Source organism: Erpetoichthys calabaricus, chromosome 4 (genome assembly GCF_900747795.2).
Source record: "Erpetoichthys calabaricus chromosome 4, fErpCal1.3, whole genome shotgun sequence".
In the NCBI taxonomy this organism is placed as follows: domain Eukaryota; kingdom Metazoa; phylum Chordata; class Cladistia; order Polypteriformes; family Polypteridae; genus Erpetoichthys; species Erpetoichthys calabaricus.
In genome coordinates, this window is record NC_041397.2 from 127,109,786 (window position 1) to 127,136,400 (window position 26,615).

At 35.6% G+C, this 26,615-nt stretch overlaps 1 protein-coding gene across 15 annotated transcripts in view; it reads left to right on the forward strand.

The window, feature by feature from the left end:
• The window catches only part of caska (calcium/calmodulin-dependent serine protein kinase a), a 664,459-nt gene that overhangs the window by 530,750 nt on the left and 107,094 nt on the right, over positions 1-26,615 (forward strand). For all 15 annotated transcript variants that reach the window (XM_051926109.1, XM_051926105.1, XM_051926112.1 and 12 more), the window contains one exon: positions 24,386-24,463. In XM_051926109.1, coding sequence (XP_051782069.1) covers positions 24,386-24,463 — 78 coding nt within the window. The remainder of the gene's footprint in view (positions 1-24,385; positions 24,464-26,615) is intronic.

Genomic DNA, 26,615 nt, shown 5'->3' on the forward strand with positions numbered 1-26,615 from the left:
TTAACAGATTTGGATAGGAGTTTAATGTTAGTGGAAGCTTACTACACTGCCTGGTTTACTATCTGGTTTTGTTTTTTGTCTGATAAAAACAAGCATAATCAAAACTAGATATTGAATATGAATAATTTTACACAATTGTATAATTTTTAAAATATTTTCTCATGAAAATCACAGGGGCTTAGGAAGAACAGGGCTCTTAGACTTGAATGAGTGTGCAGACCCCATGTAGCTGTATTGAGGGAAACAAACAAGAACAAGCATGTAGTGTGAAGGTTAGAGGTGGTGAGTCATGAATAGCCTACCATAAGAACAGTAAACCCATAATGAGCAGTGCAAGAGCAAGTAATAGGAATACGGACAGGCATAAAACAACAGAGACAGCGTCTGAGATTAAGAACAACATATACATTATCTAAACCTGTTTATCCAGAGCAGGATCACTGGAAACCTAGAGCCTACCGCAACAGGTTTGAATGTATGGCAGGAAAACTCCCTGGTATGCAATATGTATGATATGGCTGATGTTAAGAACAAAAAGAATATGATATTTCAACTATCTATTTTGCAAGAGAGAGAGAAAAACATTGAAAAAAGGGAGACAAATATTTTAAAATATAATTCTGCTAATGGTTTACTTTCATAATATCAGGTATTTTGAGTTGTGAATATGAACTAAAAAAGATAAATTAATAAATATAAAATAAATACAAAAACCCATTAGTATGTCTAGTTTTTCATCACTTGTCAGACTCTCTACTTTTTGTTTGTATTGCTTCATTGTTAAACGATGTTTTTAAAGCAAAAGTGATTGGTCAGCAACAATATGCTGATCTTGTATGATGACCTAGTCAGTCTCTCGATCAGTCCCATTAAATTTTCAAAAATCGGGAGTGCTCTCCCCTCGACTTTCTTGTATACTCAGATATGGATATTTGAGGAGTAAACCGCAAGATAATGATTATATTTTTATATTATGTACATTAAGGAACCATCACCAACAAATCAAATTAATAATATATTGAACAATTATTATAAAAGTAATGTTGAATAAATCTATACTAATAAAAGGCAAAGCCCTCACTGACTGACTCACTGACTGACTGACTCACTCATCACTAATTCTCCAACTTCCCGTGTAGGTAGAAGGCTGAAATTTGGCAGGCTCATTCCTTACAGCTTAGAAATTGTAGAAATTCTAAGCGTAATGGTCATAACTGGAACCTGTTTTTTGTCCATATACTCTAATGGAGGAGGCGGAGTCACGTATCGCGTCATCACGTATTACGCCTCCTACGTAATCACGTGAAGTGAAAACAAGGAAGAGATTTACAGCACGAGTCAAACGCAGGAACGAAGGTAAATGACGTTAATTGTTGAGTGTCTTTTAATACTGTGTAAGCATACATATTAACAGATGTGCAATTAAACGTGTGCATTTACGAGGTGATTTCTCAGGCTTAAAGCTCGAAGTGATCACTCGAGTAAAGGCAGCTTCACAAAAAAACAGATCCTTAACAAACTGTTATTGGTATATTTTCCCTCAATTTTAAAAGGTTTTCTTTTCTTCTTAATAAAAATTTAAAAGCAGTACTTCGCCGGTGCGAAACGCGGGGATTTGAGCGACTGATGCATACAGACGTATTCATGAGTGCAGGTACTTCGGAAAGAAAGCACCGTGTAAACCTAAAGTTTAAATTAAGTTCATAGACCTACAAAAGGTTGCCATTGATTTCAGGCAAGATTGCTTTTCTCCTGTACAACTATACGTTGCATTCTCAAGAGTGTGCTTGCACGGCTTGGCCATATTACAACCGGAGTGCTGAACTGACAACGTGGTATACAAACAGAACTATAACAATCGTAATAAACGAACAAAAAAAAATCAAAGAACCCTTGGATTTAATAAAAAGGCTCCTTCCTTGGCGAAGCAAGGAAAAAGGAAGACCTTATATGGCGTTCCTTTATAAAACAGCGGAGAAGCTGTGTTAAGGCTGCTTCACAAAAAAACAGATCCTTAACAAATTGTTATTGGGATATTTTCCCTCAATTTAAAAAGCTTTTCTTCTTAATAAAAATTTAAAAGCAGTACTTCGCGGGGATTTAGATATAGATATATATATATATATATATATATATAGATAGATAGATATAGATATATATATATATATATATGTATGTATGTCTATATATATATATGTAAGCTTATAAGTACTGCCTTACTTCTCTTTAAGAAAGGGAGATGTAATGATACTTGATTTAAACGATTCCATGTCTTGGTGGGTTTGCGTAGCTTATTGTCAATATCTTTACACCTGTTTTTAAGACTTATTGACTGAAACGGGCTTTCACGAAAAAAGTTAGGGCTTTGCTACAGGATACACCCTCCACAAGTTAAGGAAATAAAAATAAAAGTATATATTTCTGTTTTATTTAAACCTTTTAAGTTCGTATGCATAGCCCCATTTGGCTGTTTTAGTTTTTTTTTTTCTTTCTTCAGTAATATTTAATCTCCTTAAAGAAAAAGAACATATGCATTTTACTTTTTTTGTATCTCTTTAGTAATATTTTAGTGTAAAAGAATAACCAGTATTTAAACCTTTTATGTTACTTTATAAATTTATTTTACACAATGTTGAAAAATTAATAAGAAAGCTACATATTTTGCCAGCTGCTGCTTTAATTTTCAATGAAATGAAAAAAGCTCTCCAAGAGAAAACGTCAATGAAGAAGAAACAGTTTGCACTATCTAAAAAGGAGAAACCCTCATTTATAAAGGTTTGCTGCAGATGACTTAACTGAAAATAAATGAATAGTTCCTATGTGTATAATACATATTTATCTATTTTACTTATGCCTTTATTCCAGCAACTTGCAACATCTGAGGTACAATTTGTTAAATTACTTTTGTTTTTTGCAGCACAGGCAGGTGAAGTGACTTCCTCAGGGTCACACAGTGGTGTCAGTAACAGGATTTGAACTGACGAGCTCCGGGTTTGCTGAAATATTACTGAAGAAAGAAAAAAAACGAAAACGGGCAAATAGGGCTATGCATACAGATGTCCATCCATCCATTATCCAACCCGCTATATCCTAAATACAGGAGCCAATCCCTGCCAACACAGGGCACAAGGCAGGAAACAAACCCCGGGCAAGGTGCCGGCCCACCGCAGGGCGCACACACCCACACACACCCACACACCAGAGACAATTTAGAATCGCCAATACACCTAACCTGCATGTCTTTGGACTGTGAGAGGAAACCGGAGTACCCGGAGGAAACCCAGACAGACACGGGGAGAACATTCAAACTCCACGCAGGGAAGCGAACCCGGGTCTCCTACGTGGCACCTTTCACTGCACCACCATGCCGCCCGCATACAAACTTAAAAGGTTTAAATAAAACAGAAATATATACCTTTATTTTTGCTTCCTTAACTTGTGGAGGGTGTATCCTGTAGCAAAGCCCTAAGTTTTTTCATGAACGCCCCTTTCAGTCAATAAGCCTTAAAAACAGGTGTAAAGCTAAACTTGCAGCACCACTATTCAATTACACTTGCCTAACGCCTCTCCTAAGGGGACATACTGTGCGATCTAGGCATCAGTCAAAGCACCAATCACAGGCCCGATTAGAAAGCGGGAAGCTGTGATTTGTCGTCTCCCTCCCATGTAACAATCACAGCCCGTGTTACAACGCACTATGTATGTATGTATATATGTATATATGAAGAGGATGGATGGATGGATGTATATGTGTGTGTTTATGTATATGTGTATATGTATGTGTATATATATGTTGATATGTGTATATATATATATATGTATATATATGTTGATATGTATATGTAGATATATGTATATATGTATATATATGTTTACATAACCTCTTTAACACACTACTTCTCCGCTGCGAAGCGTGGGTATTTTGATATATATATATAGATATATATATATATATATATATATATATATATATATATATATATATATATATATATATATATAGCAAAATACCCGCGCTTTGCAGCGGAGAAGTAGTGTGTTAAAGAGGTTATGAAAAAGTAAAGGAAACATTTTAAAAATAACGTAACATGATTGTCAATGTAATTGTGTTGTCATTGTTATGAGTGTTGCTGTCATATATATATACACATACATATACACATATATATATATAATATATATATACACATATATATATATATAATATATATATATATATATATACACACACACACACACATATATATATATATATATATATATATATATATATATATATATATATATATATATATATATATATATATATATATATATATATATATACACATATATATATATATATATTTGCAAACTGTTTCTTCTTCATTGAGGTTTTCTCTTGGAGAGCTTTTTTCATTTCATTGAAAATTAAAGCAGCAGCTGCCAAATTATGTAGCTTTCTTATTAATTTCTCAACATTGTGTAAAATAACTTTATAAAGTAACATAAAAGGTTTAAATACTGGTTATCCTTTTACACTAAAATATTACTAAAGAGATACAAAAAAAGTAAAATGCATATGTTGTTTTTCTTTAAGGAGATTAAATATTACTGAAGAAAGAAAAAAAAAAAACTAAAACAGCCAAATGGGGCTATGCATACAAACTTAAAAGGTTTAAATAAAACAGAAATATACACTTTTATTTTTATTTGCTTAACTTGTGGAGGGTGTATCCTGTAGCAAAGCCCTAACTTTTTTCGTGAAAGCCCGTTTCAGTCAATAAGTCTTAAAAACAGGTGTAAAGATATTGACAATAAGCTACGCAAACCCACCAAGACATGGAATCGTTTAAATCAAGTATCATTACATCTTCCTTTCTTAAAGAGAAGTAAGGCAGTACTTATAAGGTTACATATATATATATATATATATAGACATACATACATATATATATATATATATATATATATATATCTATATATATCTATATCTCTCTCTCTATATATATATATATATATAAATCCCCGCGAAGTACTGCTTTTAAATTTTTATGAAGAAGAAAAGCTTTTTAAATTGAGGGAAAATATCCCAATAGCAATTTGTTAAGGATCTGTTTTTTTGTGAAGCAGCCTTAACATAGTTATTGTCTGGTTTTTTTTTTTTTTTTTTTCACCTGTATTATTATCATTCTTTAATTTAATATTATTTATTGTATCAGTATGCTGCTGCTGAAGAATGTGAATTTCCCATTGGGATTAATAAAGTATCTATCTATCTATCTAACACAGCTTTTCCGCTGTTTTATAAACGAACGCCATATAAGGTCTTCCTTTTTCCTTGCTTCGCCAAGGAAAGAGCCTTTTTATTAAATCCAAGGGTTCTTCGCTTTTTTTTTTGTTTATTTATTACGATTGTTATAGTTCTGTTTGTATATGACGTTGTCAGTTCAGCACTCAGGTTGTAATATGACCAAGCTGTGCAAGCTTACTGTTAAGAATGCAACGTATAGTTGTACATGAGAAAAGCAATCTTGCCTCAAATCAATGGCAACCTTTTGTAGGTCTATGAACTTAATTTAAAGTTTAGGTTTACACGGTGCTTTCTTTCCGAAGTACCTGCACTCATGAATATGTCTGTATGCGTCAGTCGCTCAAATCCCCGCGCTTCGCACCGGCGAAGTACTGCTTTTAAACTTCTATTAAGAAGAAAAGAAAACCTTTTAAAATTGAGGGAAAATACACCAATAACAGTTTGTTAAGGATCTGTTTTTTTGTGAAGCTGCGTTCACTCGAGTGATCACTTCGAGCTGACTTGCTGGCTAACCATAAGCGTTACCTGGTAGGTAACCACCCATACAATCAGATTGTGAATCAGACTACGAATGCCGTGAATGTAATTACCCCGATCTACATGCTGTCAAATAAACGAACCACACGCCGTGGCGCAATTTTAGGGGCTTCGCCTCTAGCGCTGACGTCCGAGGTTCGATTCCCGTATTGGAGTGAAGTGAGTGGGTGGTTACCTACCAGGTAACGCTTATGGTTGGCCAGCAAGTCAGGTAACATCAGCCACGGTGCCTTCAGTTGTGAGAAGCAGATCATAGAATGGATGAAAATAGTTTACTGTCAAATAATGCAAAGAGTACGCGACACCTGTTTCCCCCTTATTCTTGGCTCATCAGGCGTACACACTCACTGCACTCGCTTACGGTAATCGAACGTCGGACGTCAGCGCTAGAGGGGCTTCGCAGCGGTGAAGTATTGCTTTTAAATTTTAATTAAGAAGAAAAGAAAGCCTTTTTAAATTAAGTCTTAAAAAGAGGTGTAAAGATATTGACAATAAGCTACGCAAACCCACCAAGACATGCAATCGTTTAAATCAAGGCGCAAGTCGAAAAACACCATCCCATAATATTAGTTAACGATTAACACATTTCTATATGTATTGTAAGCATACAATACAACTGATAATATGTTGCGCTTATTTATCTGGTGCACTGACATTTTTGCGCGTTTAACGGCTGAAATCTAACGTGGTTTGTGCCCTTCAGAATGAAAAGAGTTTGCATTTACCTTTTTAATAAAAGGCGAGCTTTTAAGCCTGAGAAATCACCCCGTAAATGCACACGTTTAATTGCACATGTGTTAATATGTATGCTTACACAGTATTAAAAGACACTCAACAAGTACACAGTATTAAAAGACAGTCAACAATTAACGTCATTTACCTTCGTTCCCGCGTTTGACTTGTGCTGTAAATCTCTTCCTTGTTTTCAGTTCACGTGATTACGTAGGAGGCGTAATACGTGATGACGCGATACGTGACTCCGCCTCCTCCATTAGAGTATATGGACAAAAAACAGGTTCCAGTTATGACCATTACACGTAGAATTTTGAAATGAAACCTGCCTAACTTTTGTAAGTAAGCTGTAAGGAATGAGCCTGCCAAATTTCAGCCTTCTACCTACACGGGAAGTTGGAGAATTAGTGATGAGTGAGTCAGTCAAACAGGTTCCAGTTATGACCATTACGCGTAGAATTTCGAAATAAAAGCTGCCTAACTTTTGTAAGTAAGCTGTAAGGAATGAGCCTGCCAAATTTCAGCCTTCTACCTACACGGGAAGTTGGAGAATTAGTGATGAGTCAGTCAGTCAGTGAGTGAGTCAGTGAGGGCTTTGCCTTTTATTAATATATATATATATATATATATATATATTTATATATATATATATATATATAGATATATATATGTATATATGTGAATGTATGTATGTATGTATATATGTATGTCTATATTTATATATATATATATATATATATATATATATATATATATATATATATATATATATATATATATATATGTGCATATGTATATATATGTGTATACATATGTAGATATGTATATATTTATATGTATATATATATGTACATATGTATATATATATATATGTAGATGTGAAAATTTGTATATGTATATATATATATATATATATATGTATATGTGGATATGTATATATATGTATATGTATATATATGTTTACATAACCTCTTTAACACACTACTTCTCCGCTGCGAAGCGCAAGTATTTTGCTAGTCAGACTCTAAAGCTGCATAAATAAAAATAAAAAAAAATCATATGTGTTCAGGTAAAGTACAGTGATCCCTCGCTATATCGCGCTTCGCCTTTCGCGGCTTCACTCTTATCGCGGATTTTATATGTAAGCATAATTAAATATATATCGCAGATTTTTTGCTGGTTCGCGGATTTCTGAGGACAATGGGTCTTTTCATTTCTGGTACATGCTTCCTCAGTTGGTTTGCCCAGTTGATTTCATACAAGGGACGCTATTGGCAGATGGCTGAGAAGCTACCCAACTTACTTTTCTCTGTGTCTCTTGCGCTGACTTTCTCTGATCCTGACGTAGGGGGTGTGAGCAGGGGGGCTGTTCGCACACCTAGACGATACGGACGCTTGTCTAAAAATGCTGAAAGAATATCTTCACGTTGCTACCTTCTGTGTGCAGCTGCTTAGTGAAGCGACATGCTGCACGGTGCTTCACATACTTAAAAGCTCAAAGGGCACGTATTGATTTTTCACTCTTTGTTTTTATCTGTCTCTCTCTCTCTCTCTCTCTCTCCCTGCTCCTGACGGAGGGGGTGTGAGCTGCCGCCTTCAACAGCTTTGTGCCGTGGTGCTTCGCATACTTAAGCCAAACAGCCCTATTGATTTGTTTGCTTTGCTCTCTGTTTCTGACAGCCTGTGCTCCTGACACGCACTCCTTTGAAGAGGAAGATATGTTTGCATTTTTTTAATTGTGAGACAGAACTGTCATCTCTGTCTTGTCATGGAGCACAGTTTAAACTTTTGAAAAAGAGACAAATGTTTGTTTGCAGTGTTTGAATAACGTTCCTGTCTCTCTACAACCTCCTGTGTTTCTGCGCAAATCTGTGACCCAAGCATGACAATATAAAAATAACCATATAAACATATGGTTTCTACTTCGCGGATTTTCTTATTTCGCGGGTGGCTCTGGAACGCAACCCCCGCGATGGAGGAGGGATTACTGTACCACTTCCGGGATGGATTTGACCCAAAAGTTAATGCAGATCTACAATTGTGGTGTAACAACCACATGCAGAATTTCATCCATCTATCTAGTTGCGTTTTTGAGCTATCGTGTTTATACACACACACAGACACACACACACACACACAATTCCAAAAAACACTATTTTTGGACTGTGGGAGGTCTATAACGTCAAGATTCATCAAAATATCGAGGTCAAATTTTTTCATGATTACTATACTTTCTCAATGCTTCGTATATGAGAAAGTAAAAACGATTTCTCCTGTGCGAAATGGCAGGTGAATTGCTGTCAACAAATAGCAGTCACCTGAGAAATTAACTGAAACGTCACTCACTCATGATTTTTCTGTCCATACGGTAAAGTTTTTGTTGACCAGCACATTCTGATTTCAGCCATTTGAATTACATATTGATATAAAACAAGCACAAAGAAAGGCGGCACGCAAATTGCTATTTCATACGCTTTACGCACCCGCTCTCAGCTTGCTCTGTCTCCACAAATGCTGTGTGAACAGTCGCCCTCCTTCACCAGCCACCATTCACTGGATGAATATGTGCGGGGACGGCTCGTGGTGGATGACTTTCTGTTTGAGAGTTAAAAAACTTAAAAGGGTTAAAAACTAATGGCAAGAATATTCATTCAAAAATGAAAACTAAAAATATTTTAGTAAATTATTATTTTATTTCAGCTACTTTAATAGTTTCATTTAGTTTTAGTTTTTCATTTCGGTTTTGTTAATTATTTTATTTCAGTTTAAGAAAATGTTTTTTAATAATAGTTTCAGTTTTGATTTAGTTTACTATAATAACCTTGGCTTATACCGACACTGAGTTGCTGTGTGCTGCTCAAGATGTATGTGCAGGTACTTGATCACGGCCTGTCAGTGTTTATCTGGATGTACCTGCTAATAATTAGCAACCAATTGCCTATGTGATTCAGGATTAATTTTTTGTTTTTTAGACACAGCTGTACGTTTCGGTATAGAGTTATTTTGTACATACAGTAATCCCTCACTACATCGCGCTTCAACTTTCGCGGCTTCACTCTATCGCAGAATTTCTATGTAAGCATATCTAAATATATAACGCGGATTTTTCGCTGCTTCGCAGGTTTCTGCGGACAATGGGTCTTTTTACTTCTGGTACATGCTTCCTCAGTTGGTCTGCCCAGTTGATTTCATACAAGGGACGCTATTGGCGGATGACTGAGAAGCTACCTAATCAGAGCACACAGTTAAAGTTCCTGTGTGCTGATTGGCTCAGCGACTGAGTGCTGCATTAACCAGGAAGTCTCATCTCACTCATTCAGCATTAACGTGCTACTGCTTCAGGGTCCGTGTCCAAGCGCCAACAGAAGATGTAAATGATTGCAGAAAAGGTAAAAGTTTTGGATATGTTGAAGGAAGGGAACAGCTACACCCCTGCAGGACACCATTACGGCATGAGTCCACAATTCTTTTTATTTAAAAAGGAGGAAAAGCATATAAGATCTACAGCCGCAGTGTACTTTAACCAGGGTGCAAAACGAGTTGCAAGTGGACGTGATAAGGCAGTAGTCTGGATGGAATCTGCTTTAGGGATTTGGATTGAAGACTGCCAGAAGAAGAACAACGGCGATGCTACACAATCGCCTGAAGAGGCTCCTTTAGAAGAGCTGTAACGCTATCCTTTGTTGTGTAGTAAAATTAAACTCATCGTTATTGGACAAGTCGTTGTGTCATTGTTGGTGAGTAACCATAATTAATTATCTACGTATAGTACTTATTACATGTACATAGTTTAGTGTCACTGTACACACATTGTACTGTATACAATTTTTCTTGCATTGTACGTATTTATTGCTGGTGGCCTGTCTGTCGTAATGGCTGTAACATATGTGATATAGGAGACGCTCGATATCTTTAAAATAATATTTAGGTTTTACTGTATATAAACTGTGTTTACATACATAATTTCAATGAATCTTACCTAATATCTAAGAGAATACAAAGGGTTTATGCTGTATAATTGTGCGGGAAATATTTATAATAGTGTGGGAGAGTTTATAAGGGCTTAAAATATATAAAAAGAACCATATGAACATATGGTTTCTACTTCGCGGATTTTCACCTTTCACGGGGGGTTCTGGAACGCAACCCCCGCGATGGAGGAGGGATTACTGTGTTTTCTCTGGGCCTTTTTAAGTTGGTTCTTTCTTGTTGCATTTGTGTATCTATCTCTGTGTTTCTTCTTTCACTTCTGAGTTACTAAAGATGGTTGCGATATAGACAAAGCGTGATCAGAATTCTGATTTATAGAAAAAGAGAAAGACAATGGAGACAAAGGGCAACGTTGAGATGTGGGTATCTCTAAACATCGCTTAGTTATCTTTTTGGCAACAATAACAGAATTCACTTTAGATACATGTGAAGTTGTTATTTCAGATCTAATTGAATTATGTGAAAGATAGGCATCAAAATGACCGCAACGTTGAGATGTGGGTATCTCTAAACATCGCTTAGTTATCTTTTTGGCAACAATAACAGAATTCACTTTAGATACATGTAAAGTTGTTATTTCAGATCTAATTGAATTATGTGAAAGATAGGCATCAAAATGACCTCTTGAGAGGTTGTGCGCAATCGTCTCACAGGACAAAATTCAACACCTGATTTTACATAAAGAATGCCATTATGATAAACCTGAAAGGAAAAATGAAATAGTCGCCCTGCATCTTCTAACTCACTTAGACCAGTGGTCCCCAACCTTTTTGACTGCAAGGGCCACTTTATTAGAAGCAAATTTTTCCACGCACCGGTCGGGCTCGGGGTTGGTTGGTTGGTTGGGGGGGGGGGGGGGGGGGGGGGTCGGCAGTTTTATACACAATTTACATAACATTTCTATTATTATTAAAGTTATTAAGCAGTTCGCATACGTTTACAATCTGAGATTTTTCTTCTTTTTTTGCATATAACAAAGACATATGCTTTACATTTGCCAATCCAACAGATTGCACATCACAAACATTAACACTGCAATCTTTTTTTCATGTCTGCCGTTTCTATAGGAGGGTGACAATGAGTTAAATTCCAATGGTTGTTTTTCAAATGTTGACAAGCAATAAGCAAAAGGAATCAATGAAAACCACAGACAACAAAAACAGCAAAAAAAAAAAAAAAAACAGTACGAGGAAAGTTTCGAAGAAAGATTTTTTTACAATGTTTCTGTTTGGGGATCGTTGTGCAAACGTGCACAACTGAGCTGCAACTACAGATCTAACTGCTCTGTGGATGATTCGTTCAAGCATTTCAAGGTCACTTCGTTGTAATGAAAGCATCTGTTGAATGTACTTCGTAGTAACGTGATTTCTATAGACTCATGTCATATGGGGAAACTGTCGGGACCATAAAAATACTTTGTTGTAATAGTCTCTCACCTCGGTCTCTCTCCTCTCTCTGCACCGCTGCAAAGCCCCGCCCGCCAAGCGTTCTGAAAAGTCTGAGTGAGTCGCCGTTGCCGGCAGTTCTCTCGCGGCCCGGCTGTCAGACGGCTGCGGACCGGTAGTGGGCCGCGGACCGGGGGTTGGGGACCCCTGACGTAGACCACCAAGAGTCGAAGGCTACAACATATCGGCATTAAATTAATTTGATGTGGAGTAGTTGTCACCATTACTATCATGAGACATAATTGAAAATTCTGTCCATAAATAAGCAAGCCTTGTCTCCTGTAATGGGAACAACAACATTACGTATCATTTCTCCATTAACATTCAAAATTTCATCAGTCATTTTGTTATAGTGAAATAAATAATATTTGTGAGACAAAATAGGAACTGTAATAAGATATTTTTTAAAAGTGTATGTGATCTGAGAGGAAGGAGGTTGAAATGCTAAAAAATATTATATTTATGAGGGTATCGAGTAGAATAAACGAATAGGGATATCTATTTGCGATATCTACTGTATTTATGATAAGGATATCTATTTGATAAGTGTTTAAAAAGGAAAAAATTCTACTGAAAAGTACAGTTTTACTAATTAGAAGATAGAACTGAAAGTAATATCAAACGCGTAAACGTGTTGGCTAGACAGACAATTGTCACATTTATAATGAAGCCCCTGGCGCTGTGCTGCTGCTTATATACTCTGCGGCAGTGGTACGCACACAGTACAAATACTTCAACTATTATTTTGTTACAATTCTTAGTAGTTAATAATTACACAATAATTACACAATTGGTGTGCCTGGTAAAAAGATAAAAATTAAAATGTTTTTAATGTAGAAGCACTTATTTATTTAAGTATTAAAATACATGTTTATTTTTATGTATTGAAGAGTCTGTATACTAATTCTTGCATATCTCAGTCAAGTAGTCTGTGATACATACATCAGTCTGGAAGGTTGTGCTTGTGTTCAGTGATTTTTTTTGTAAAAGTAGGTTGCGCAACAGTGTGAGAAGGAAACGCCCTGATTTGTGGGAGTCGGGCGATTGGTTCTTTCATCATGACAACGCTCCATCTCACACTGCTCTCAGCATTTGCCAATTTTTGGCAAGAAACGGTATGACAACCCTGAACCACCCACCCTACTCACCGGATTTAGCTCCGTGTGATTTCTTTTTGTTCCCTTGGATGAAAAAAGACTTGAAAGGAAGGCGTTTTGCTGACGTTGAAGAGGTAAAACAAGAAACGACCAGAGCATTAATGGGCATTACTTCAGACGAATTTAAAAAATGTTTCGAACAATGGAACAAACCGTTGGATAAGTGTATTTCCGCCAATGGAGAGTACTTTGAAGGAGACTAATTGTAGTTTGTACAGAAAATTAAATTAAACACGTTTTAAAAATATTTCCGGTTATTTTTGGGTCCCCCCTCGTACGTTGGGATCCAGGAAACCGCCTTTTCTTCAGTTATCTGTCCCTCTTTTGGCTAATACTGCTGTTGATCGCTTCTGCTGTTTCCTTTATTTCCATACAAACTTCCTGTCAGTACCACATAGAGCATGTAAGTTAACATAATGTTGATAAATAAAAACAAATTATTAAGGAATAAAAAAGTGTCGGCTAATTTTCTTTGTTCTATAATGTCACCAAATATCAAGCAAATCTGTCAAGGTATTTTTGAGATTTTGAGATATTTAGTTTTACTCTTGTTGGGAGTGTTGACCCCTAAATATTCATATATTAAAATGTCCTTTCTTAGTATATACCTACTCAATTAGATGTACCATCCTGCCACATTTCAGCTTGTTAATTAAACCAGAAATATGGTTTACTAACACACAAAGTAGTCCATTTCCATCATTATTTTGCATTGGTCATAGAATCTGATAGCATTTTGCCATGAGTCTGCTCATCCTATGTATTTTTGGCATACATTTTGGTAGTACCCCGCATCTCAGATTTGTGTATGTCTATTGCTGATTTTTTCTCAACTACAGGTGCTGGACATAAAATTAGAATATCATGACAAAGTTGATTTATTTCAGTAATTCCATTCAAAAAGTGAAACTTGTATATTAGATTCATTCATTACACACAGACTGATTTATTTCAAATGTTTATTTCTTTTAATGTTGATGATTATAACTGACAACTAATGAAAGTCCCAAATTCAGTATCTCGGAAAATTAGAATATCAATTAAGACCAATGCAAAAAAAGGATTTTTAGAAATGTTGGCCAACTGGAAGGTATCAACATGAAAAGTATGAGCATGTACAACACTCAATATTTAGTTGGGGCTCCTTTGGCCTGGATTACTGCAGCAATGCGGCGTGGCATGGAGTCGATCAGTCTGTGGCACTGCTCAGGTGTTATGAGAGCCCATGTTGTTCTGATAGTGGCCTTCAGCTGTTCTGAATTGTTGGGTCTGGCGTATTGCATCTTCCTCTTCACAATACCCCACAGATTTTCTATGGGGTTAAGGTCAGGCAAGTTTGCTGGCCAATCAAGAACAGGGATACCATGGTCCTTAAACCAGGAACTGGTAGCTTTGGCACTGTGTGCAGGTGCCAGGTCCTGTTGGAAAATGAAATCTGCATCTCCATAAAGTTCGTCAGCAGCAAGAAGCATGAAGTGCTCTAAAACTTCCTGGTAGACGGCTGCGTTGACCTTGGACCTCAGAAAACACAATGGACCAACACCAGCAGATGACATGGCACCCCAAACGATCACTGACTGTGGAAACTTTACACTGGACCTCAAGCAATGTGGATTCTGTGCCTCTCCTCTCTTCCTCCAGACTCTGGGACCTTGATTTCCAAAGGAAATGTAAAATTTACTTTCATCAGAGAACATACCTTTGGACCACTCAGCAGCAGTCCAAAGGCGAGACACTTCTGACGCTGTCTCTTGTTCAAGAGTGGCTTGACACAAGGAATGCGACAGCTGAAACCCATGTCTTGCATACGTCTGTGCGTGGTGGTTCTTGAAGCACTGACTCCAGCTGCAGTCCACGCTTTGTGAATCTCCCCCACATTTTTGAATGGGTTTTGTTTCACAATCCTCTCCAGGGTGCGGTTATCCCTATTGCTTGTACACTTTTTTTCTACCACATCTTGTCCTTCCCTTCGCCTCTCTATTAATGTGCTTGGACACAGAGCTCTGTGAACAGCCAGCCTCTTTAGCAATGACCTTTTGTGTCTTGCCCTCCTTGTGCAAGGTGTCAATGGTCGTCTTTTGGACAAATGTCAAGTCAACAGACTTCCCCATGATTGTGTAGCCTACAGAACTAGACTGAGAGACCATTTAAAGGCTTTGGCAGGTGTTTTGAGTTAATTAGCTGATTAGAGTGTGGCACCAGGTGTCTTCAATATTGAACCTTTTCACAATATTCTAATTTTCTGAGATACTGAATTTGGGACTTTCATTAGTGGTCAGTTATAATCATCAACATTAAAAGAAATAAACATTTGAAATGCATCAGTCTGTGTGTAATGAATGAATCTAATATACAAGTTTCACTTTTTGAATGGAATTACTGAAATAAATCAACTTTGTCATGATATTCTAATTTTATGACCAGCACCTGTATGTTTTACTTTAACATAATTTTTCTTCTACAAATTCCAGCAGAGGTTGTTTTGTCTATGTACAGTAACTTCTTGCTGAAAATCTAATGTCTTTATTTCCTTTCTTAGCAAGTTTCATGTTTTAGTCTTAACTCCAGAGCACTCAGTGGCAGTGATCAGTGGGTCATCTAATTCATACATTACAGAATGATGTGCTGTAGTGTAATTTCTGCTGGGCTAGATGACCTGTGATCGGTGTTGCTTTCTCCTTTCTTTCTAAATTTTATCTCAATGGGGAAAATTTTGTGGGTAGGATAGAGTGAAGTGTGGAATTGCAGGTGTTATTTTTACAGTTGTCATTGTTGTCTCTTATGACTTGTTTTTCAGTTTTATAAAAAAATCTGCTGATTACTGTTTTTGTTTATTATGGCTGTTAATACTCCAATGAACACTTAATTGCAACATATATACATATAGAAAAAGCATTTTTACACAGTCAAATTTCAACTTTTAATTACTTATTTTTGTTGGATGTAATATTGGTGTTTCATATTCTTCAATACATATCTTCTAATCATTTATAGTGTTACTGTGTTTTTTACTCTGTTGGGGAGAACAATTATTGGTGTGTTTTTGGCCTGATATTAGTCTTCAGTTCTGGACCCTTAAAAATAAATAAAAATTAAATAGCTATGTGAATCTAGGGCAAATACTAAACCGGTGAAATAACCCAGGTGCATCACAAATGTATATGCTATATTCTATACACATTTTAGACATCCTTGAACACGACTTGATGCATGTGTTTGAGTGTTACAATGCAAGTCCGTTAACACAAATATTTGAGGCTTATTACTCCATACAAATGATGATTTTGTGTTTCTATGCACATACAGTATGTGTGACAAGTGCACCACAGTTAGAGAAAGAGACATTTTATATATTTATAGGCAGCATTTTTAGTAGCTTAAGTATATTAATGATTGTTTTTCTTATCAGGCAACAATATAATAACATCGATTGCCTTTTCCATTAAATGTTATTTTTATAATATATTTACTCCATATGCGGTTTGTTGTATAAAGACTGCAAATTAGTAAACTTTACCTACCTCACCTAAATATGAATTTACCAAAAATAAAAAGATAAATAAAAAAAAAAAAAACTTGCTGTACTGGTCTTAAGTTTGAACTAGTCCTGGTTGGGGAGGCATGTTGATCTTGGTGCACATTCAATGTACAGTTCAATTTTTAAGACTGCAGTCAAGAATTCAAACTGTTGAATTTGAAATGGGAGGTAGGGCTCTGCTAACGTTGCCAGCCATTTGACTGAATTGAAAAAGTACTCATACTGAGCCCGCCTCTGTCCACATAGAAACGTGGTAGGCCCTAGTTGTGGGACAGTTTCAATGGGGAGGACTCTGAATACAGATGTCATTTCTTTTACAAGTTAAATTTCACACTAAAGAAGTGGAACAATTCTTCTTTTGTGTGGCTCAGTCCTTTTCATACTCTTTGTGACTCTGTGCTTTTGAGAGTCATTCCACACATTAAGATATTGCCAAGCAGCCTTCCGACAGAACTGCTTTAAACCTGTATGTCCTGGCATAGAGAGATGCAGTACTGTTGTATTTTAGGGAAGTAATGGTGTTTGCCTGTGGTTTCATAGATGTAAACTTCACCGGTGAGTCAGTGTTAACTCAATTTTAAAAGAAAATGTTTTTACATATTCTTAAAAAGTCTTATATATATATATATATATATTTTGATTGAAATAAGAACTCATTATTACAGGTTTGATTTTACTAGAAAATTAAGAGCATTTTAGAAACATTTTAAGGTTTGAGTCTGATTACAGAATAAATTTTAAGATGGGAAACTGATAAATAAAAACCAGTTCGGTATTTTAAGTGAATAAAATGATAATTTTAAAATGCTTTTCGTGGTGTCTAAAAACAGACTGAAATAAATGTATGGCAATCATCAGGAGAAAATCAACAGCCTTGCTTCATTTTACCTTTTTTTTTTTTTTTTTTTTTATAAAGCACAGCAGGATTCTATGACTATTAGGCAAAGTTAATGTAGAACAAAAAAGAACTGAGTAGTGATTATCAGTTTATTAATTATTCCAATTGTCTAACAAATTTAAAGTACTTTTTTCACTGAGTTATTTTTAGAGATGGGAATAAAAGCAATATATAGCCATTTAAATTTTTAATTTACTTTTTCAATAAACATTTGTTTGTCTCCCCCATTATTTAGTAATTTAATCTAAAAATCATGTGTCTAAATTTCACATTCAATGTAATTAAACAGAAACTTTGTGATTTCTGCCTGCGTAATTACTGTATGTGAATCTTTTATCAGTTGTAACGTATGTGTTAGCAGATACTACTAACCAAATATAATCCATAGTTACTAATAAGTATCACACATCTATTTTAAGTAAGTATTTGATATTTTTTGGTTGTAAAAGTTATTATGGTGTATTAGCTGTCTAGTATGTAGAGTCAATATTAGGGTCTTGATTTAAAAAATTCATCTGAACTAAGAAAAATAATGCATTGATATATTCAGGATGAGATTGACATATTAAAAATAAGCATTAACACCCCCTGAATGGAACCCACCTCTAACTTCTTTCCTTTATATAGGATCATTTTAAATGATGTCAATATATAGATAGGATCACTGTAGTCTTAAAGTTCTTTCATTTATAGACAATTTTACAACAGGCTGATGGATTTCAAAATGTTTTGCTATTGTTTTATAACTGTTCATGGGCACTTAATTAAAGCACTCTTCCTGTAGTCATCTGTGGTCTCTTTAGATTATAGCACACAATACTACTGTTACTTGGTGTTTCATAATTTTCTTTTCTGTTTTCCTTTTTATAGTAGAGGGTCTTTTGGGCATTGTCAAGGTCACTGTTTAAGTGGTTAACTTGGCATGTAGATATTTCAGCAACTATTTTTTATTACTGTGCTGACCAAGTTCATTCATTTACTAGCACAAGAATTCCTATTGACATAGTTCTTTTGCTGTTACAACTATGTTTTGATTCATGTAAAAAAAAAACTGCTTGGAAATTGTGGGCATAAACTCTTCCTTTTAGAAGAATAAAAAAGTGAGCTGTCTTATTAGTGATGTAACATTTAAAAAACCTTTAATCTACAAACATTTAGCCTGAAGTCTAAAGTATCACTTTAATTTGTATACTTCAGTTTTAGTCAGATTAAGTAAATATTCTTTCTGTTAATCACTGACTTTGCTGCTTAAGCACATTTCTTACTGGAATATTAAAGTATCTGTAAAAACTACAGTAACTAAATTCCTAAAATTGGTTTAAATGTCCAGTTATCTATAGCCCTTCATTTAAAATACAAAAATTTTTTTTTTTTTTTGGAAATATTCCTAAGGCATATGGAGTTAGTGTTCTGTGTATAGGAAACAAACATAAAAGGTCTGATTCACTTTTCAAATACTCAATTTTTTACAGCATTTTCTTTCATATTATTCTTCTGTAAATAACATATTTACAGTTGATAACTATCTGTGAAATTAGGGAATGGCTTTTTGAAATTTAAACCAGTTATATGTTTTAAATGACAGGGTACATTCCTTTCTGGACACTTGTTTTCTGGTATATTATGTTCTATTTGCGTGTCTTATTTTTTTTCAGGGTGCATCTTTTTCCTTAATTATCATAATAACATGAGTATTAGGTTAATTATCAATGTTAAATTGCTCAATGTGTGAGTATGTCTCATCAGAGAGATTGGTTCTTGCACTTTTTAGGATAGGCTGTAACCCCAAAACTGCATAAAGTGGGTTAAACAGTGAATGGATTAGTTTTTGTTTCCATCTGATTCCGCTTACTCCAAAGGGGTTACACTGGCACAGTAGTGTCATATTCAGACCTGGTTTATGCCTTGCATTTATTACTGATAGAATAGGCACCACTCCAATCCTGAATCATACTAAGCAGGTTTCAGATAGTAATATGTATATAAATGTAATGAATTATTATTATTATTATTATTAATATTATGTTACTTATACCAAGCTTAGGGACATGAGAAGCTGAAACATTTTCTTCCAATTTCCAATGTACAGCAGGGAGCAATCCTGGACCAGCAGCAGTCCAATAGGGGAGCTGTGAAAAAACTAAATCTCATTCTATCATGAAGAACAGAGGTTTAAAAAAAACAAAAAATCTTTATTATACAGATTAATGGGGTCCAATACTGGACAATGGCAAATGATTCATTTCCTGTTTATGAGTGTACCAATTTTTTTAAAGTATCTATTTAACGATGTTTTAGCAAAAAAAGCATGTGTTTTACATGTTATGAGTAAATGGCTGGATAACTGATATGTGAGTTATGCAACATGAGTAGTATTTTTTTTCCCATGGATGTTTTTTGTATCTCTAGCCATTGTATAGTATTAGACACGATTGGCTTTTTATTATATCATAAAGTTTTTTTTTTTTTATCTCTCTTCTTCATGGAAACATGAGATTAAATATTTTTTTCACAGCCATCACTACATAATCTACTTTTTCTACATTTGGTAGATTATTCTTTTAATAACTTTTTTTATTGCACCTAATGTTTTATTTTATCTGTGCTCTAAACATTTAGACATTGAAGTTAAAAATCATACATAATGTCAGTTATTATTATGTGAATTTATGTTTCTCTTTTTGTATTCATTAGTTGTTATATATTGGTTAAGATTGACATGGCGGTTGCATGAAAAAGAAACCTTTTGACACGGGAGGGTGCAAAACGAATGGTGCTAGTATATTCACATTGGAAGATGCAGTAAATGGTTTTTGATGTACAAGAATCCTGAAGTCCGTCCATTTTCCAACCCGCTGAATCCGAACTCAGGGACACGGGGGTCTGCTGAAGCCAATCCCAGCACAAGGCAGGAACCAATCCTGGGCAGGGTGCCAACCCACCACAGGACACACACAAACACACCCACACACAAAGCACACACTAGGGCCAATTTAGAATCGCCAAACCACCTAACCTGCATGTCTTTGGACTGTGGGAGGAAACCGGAACACCCGGAGGAAACCAACGCAGACAACATGCAAAGGACCCGGGAAGCGAACCCAGGTCTCCCAACTGCGAGGCAGAAGCGCTACCCACTGCGCCACCGTGCCGCCTGAATCCTGAAGTTCAATCATCAAACTGTTTTTAGATGAAGAAAATATGGTGCTATATTTGTTATAATATTTAATTCCTTCATGCAGTGATATAAGATTGTATTTGCTTATAGAATGCATTTATTTCTGTTAACAGTGAAGATGAAAAGAAATGCTATATGGACACTTCAAGTTAATAAACACCTATGAGTTTTCTAAGAACATTGTTGCTTTTATTCTTTTTTGCATTGCCATTTATTCCTCACTATTGAACTCACCTGCACACTGAAACTTATAATGCTTCTGCAGTCCTTTTGAGCTCTTCAGTCTTTTTCTTTACCTACTCTACCTATAATGGGACAACTATAGTTCTTAGAAGTAGTGACTTTTACCTCTGTGTTCAAGCAGTCATATGACTGACATGTGACATTGTTATAATAGAACTTTTAATTATACATTAGATTAGGCAAATAGTAGCTTTATTGTGGTATTTATTGGTGAGTTGAGGAACTGTTTTTTTTATCTAGACACATATGTTTAGTAGAATTTGCTTTCTTCTTGTTGTCATGTACTGCTTCCCACCATCTAACAAAACTGCAGTGCAACACAATTTATGTTTGATATTATTTCTGATATTACTTATTTAAATATTTAAGCGGACTTTAAAAATAAATTAATTGTAAAATTATCTACAAGGATGTAATTAGTGGATGCAGTACATGTGAAAATCATTTCGAGGCTGAAGGTAAAATTCACATTTCTTAAATTATCCAGGAAACAGTCCTATTTTCTGTATTTGATCCAGGTCAATCAGCATAATTTATGTGTATATAATGGCTGTCAGTTAAAATTTTTAATCATGATTAAATGCAAAATGCTACTACTCGATCACAATTAAATACAAAATGTCAGAACTCAATTAATCTTGATTAATCGCATGTTTAACCAAGGCACTTCAGCAGTGTTGTGTAGTCTGCTTTGAATATGACTACTGTAAAGCTGGCAGTCTGATGCAATCTATTTTTGCAATAAATAGCGATAGTTAATGCTTTAGATTTTGTTACATTAATGGACAAATGTTGAGTTGAACATTCATTGCAGTCCACAGATTTTTGCTCCCTAATGTTAGAGTTTTTAACAGCACCACCATGCGTGTTTTGCTCTTTAGTAATAAAAGAAGAAAGTTATACTTCTGTGAAATTGAAATTTGCTCACACTAAGTTCACACGTATCAACAATTTTGTACTTTGATCTATCTGGGTGCAAAGTAACTGTCATAAATGTATTTCTCAGCCATTGTTGATGGAATGAAAAACTTATATCAAGGATTCAAAAACTCAGGGACCTCTAAAATATTGTAATTTCTAGTGTGGACACCCACTAATATACTGTAAACCCATCATGATGAAGTGAAGTATGATCTTGAATCTCGGTTACTAGTAACAGTAGTCTTGATTTTGTATATTAGTAGGCATATTAATCAAAGCAAATGCTTAACTACAGCAGACTATTAACACTTATTGTAATTAAATGTCACATGGTATGTTTCGCTAGTCTAGGAAGTTTCAGCCTTTTTTTCTTGGCATAGCACTCTAGGAATTGAACTATTTTGAAGTATCCCCATTTTCTTTCAGTCTTGAATTGTTAATTAGTGAACTAAAAGTGAGATTTATTAATTTTTACTTTTAACAAGTGATTACAGAGTTTTTTTGCATGGATGTACAGTACAGGTGCTGGTCATAAAATTAGAATATCATGACAAAGTTGATTTATTTCAGTAATTCCATTCAAAAAGTGAAACTTGTATATTAGATTCATTCATTACACACAGACTGATGTATTTCAAATGTTTATTTCTTTTAATGTTGATGATTATAACTGACAACTAATGAAAGTCCCAAATTCAGTATCTCGGAAAATTAGAATATCAATTAAGACCAATGCAAAAAAAGGATTTTTAGAAATGTTGGCCAACTGAAAGGTATGAACATGAAAAGTATGAGCATGTACAGCACTCAATATTTAGTTGGGGCTCCTTTGGCCTGGATTACTGCAGCAATGCACCGTGGCATGGAGTCGATCAGTCTGTGGCACTGCTCAGGTGTTATGAGAGCCCATGTTGTTCTGATAGTGGCCTTCAGCTGTTCTGAATTGTTGGGTCTGGCGTATTGCATCTTCCTCTTCACAATACCCCACAGATTTTCTATGGGGTTAAGGTCAGGCAAGTTTGCTGGCCAATCAAGAACAGGGATACCATGGTCCTTAAACCAGGTACTGGTAGCTTTGGCACTGTGTGCAGGTGCCAGGTCCTGTTGGAAAATGAAATCTGCATCTCCATAAAGTTCATCAGCAGCAAGAAGCATGAAGTGCTCTAAAACTTCCTGGTAGACGGCTGCGTTGACCTTGGACCTCAGAAAACACAATGGACCAACACCAGCAGATGACATGGCACCCCAAACCATCACTGACTGTGGAAACTTTACACTGGACCTCAAGCAACGTGGATTCTGTGCCTCTCCTCTCTTCCTCCAGACTCTGGGACCTTGATTTCCAAAGGAAATGCAAAATTTACTTTCATCAGAGAACATAACTTTGGACCACTCAGCAGCAGTCCAAAGGCGAGACACTTCTGACGCTGTCTCTTGTTCAAGAGTGGCTTGACACAAGGAATGCGACAGCTGAAACCCATGTCTTGCATACGTCTGTGCATGGTGGTTCTTGAAGCACTGACTCCAGCTGCAGTCCACGCTTCGTGAATCTCCCCCACATTTTTGAATGGGTTTTGTTTCACAATCCTCTCCAGGGTGCGGTTATCCCTATTGCTTGTACACTTTTTTTCTACCACATCTTGTCCTTCCCTTCGCCTCTCTATTAATGTGCTTGGACACAGAGCTCTGTGAACAGCCAGCCTCTTTAGCAATGACCTTTTGTGTCTTGCCCTCCTTGTGCAAGGTGTCAATGGTCGTCTTTTGGACAACTGTCAAGTCAGCAGTCTTCCCCATGATTGTGTAGCCTACAGTACTAGACTGAGAGACCATTTAAAGGCTTTTGCAGGTGTTTTGAGTTAATTAGCTGATTAGAGTGTGGCACCAGGTGTCTTCAATATTGAACCTTTTCACAATATTCTAATTTTCCGAGATACTGAATTTGGGACTTTCATTAGTGGTCAGTTATAATCATCAACATTAAAAGAAATAAACATTTGAAATGCATCAGTCTGTGTGTAATGAATGAATCTAATATACAAGTTTCACTTTTTGAATGGAATTACTGAAATAAATCAACTTTGTCATGATATTCTAATTTTATGACCAGCACCTGTATATGTCTTTATTTTCTTATGCACATCAATTGCTTTTAAAATAATTTGTTTATGTAAGAACAGAAGCATGGTTGGGTAAGGAGTAAAAATTAGAAAGCTCTCAAAAGAATATAACACAAAGTCTATTGTAAAGGCTAAGTGTCTATGTTTTATAGTGTCATCATTGTCAATTGTGTGGTATTAAATGTGACTAAGGAAAATAATGTATTATTCCCTTGAAAATCACGTGTTAACTTTGTCAGCCCTAGTATATATGTTTTGCACTCCTCATTGAGGTGATTTAATCTAAATACATTCAGTTGTAAATGATTATATATCTTTATTTTTTATTTTCTTTAGTTGTATGACAAAATCAATACAAAATCATCACCACAGATCAGGAATCCTCCTAGTGATGCAGTGCAGAGAGCCAAAGAGGTAAGCCCAAAAAAAAACTCAATTTATATTTCACAATTAATGGTTTACTGAGAGGTGTAAAAATGTTTACTTTTGAAAAGTGAAAAATTGTTTGCTCTTATCAATGTTTAAATAGCTTCTGTTTTTTTCTAAGCTCTACCAATACTCCAAATTATTACTTTTTGGTCATAGATAGATAGATAGATACTTTATTAATCCCAATAACTATAATAATATATAATAATATAATAACATCAATAACTATGTTGTTTTTTTTGTAAAATGGACTGTGTCCTCCATAATTAGTCTTTTTTTTTCTTTTAGTGGTAGTAAACATTTAAAAGCTTGGATTTTTTTATTCTAAATGTGCTTCAATAGATAATTGTGCTTGTGGTGTGGTGAGTTTGTGGAGAGAATTGGAGAGAATTTTACCATGGGTCTTAATTTTCCTGAAACTTGTTATTGTGGTACAGTATAAGAACGGTAGTCGTACTGGTTTTATATACATTGTAGGTTTTGAAGACTGTAACCAAATGAATAGAAATAATCAAATATGAATGCTATACACAAAAGGGGTAGAATAGAGGTATAGAAGAGTAATATTAGGACATGTATTACATTGTATTTACAACAGTCACTAGAGATTAGAATAGTAGAAGAAAATTGTAAGTGCTTTTTACAAATAATATTCTCAATAGTTAGAGATGATGAAAGGTACCAAGGAAGTATTAACCGTAGGATTCAAGATATGAAAGCCATTGTAGAAAACACTTTACCTGTATCTAAGGCAAAGTTCACCAACTCATTCACTCACTTTTTAATAAAAACACTATTTCCTGTTTAGTTAAAAGGCTGATACTTGGCAGGATGGTACATCTAAATCAGTAGGTGTGCTAAGAAAGGGCATTTTGAAATATCAATATTTAGCTGTAAATCCAATAGAAAAACTAAATACCCCAAAGTTTTAAAAATGCCTTGGTGGATTTGATTGAAATTGTGTGATGTTATAGGAAAAAGAAGATACAGTAATCCCTCCTCCATCGCGGGGGTTGCGTTCCAGAGCCACCCGCGAAATAAGAAAATCCGCAAAGTAGAAACCATATGTTTATATGGTTATTTTTATATTGTCATGCTTGGGTCACAGATTTGCGCAGAAACACAGGAGGTTGTAGAGAGACAGGAACGTTATTCAAACACTGCAAACAAACATTTGTCTCTTTTTCAAAAGTTTAAACTGTGCTCCATGACAAGACAGAGATGACAGTTCCGTCTCACAATTAAAAGAATGCAAACATATCTTCCTCTTCAAAGGATTACGCGTCAGGAGCAGATAATGTCACAGAGATAGAGAGAAAAGCAAACAAATCAATAGGGCTGTTTGGCTTAAGTATGCGAAGCACCGCGGCACAAAGCTGTTGAAGGCGGCAGCTCACACCCCCTCCGTCAGGAGCAGACAAAGAGAGAGAGATAGAGAGAGACAGAGTTTGTTTTTCATGCACAAATCAATACGTGCCCTTCGAGCTTTTAAGTATGCGAAGCACCGTACAGCAAGTCATTTCAGGAAGCAGCTGCACAAAAGATAGCAACGTGAAGATAATCTTTCAGCATTTTTAGATGAGCGTCCGTATCGTCTAGGTGTGCGAACAGCCCCCCTGCTCAATCCCCCTACGTCAGGATCAGAGAAAGTCGGCGCAAGAGAAAGAGAAAAGTAAGCTGGGTAGCTTCTCAGCCATCTGCCAATATCGTCCCTTGTATGAAATCAACTGGGCAAACCAACTGAGGAAGCATGTACCAGAAATTAAAAGACCAATTGTCCGCAGAAACCCGCGAAGCAGCGAAAAATCAGCGATATATATTTAAATATGCTTACATATAAAATCCGCGATGGAGTGAAGCCGCGAAAGGCGAAGCGCGATATAGCAAGGGATTACTGTAATAGCTGATGTGTTTTTTATTTTTCTATATTTGTCAGTAATAAATCTGTAACTAGTAGGGTATTCTTAGGCAATGGCTCCTTTTTTGCTTCAGCAGAGAAATGGGGCGTGCAGTTATTTCAAGTAAAGACCCAAGCAGAAACGTGCCACTGTATAAGTTTTAGCTCTAATCGCACAGAGAAATGGGGCTGGTGGCAAATATAAAAGAGTACCTACCCTGCAGTGGAAAAAGAGATGAG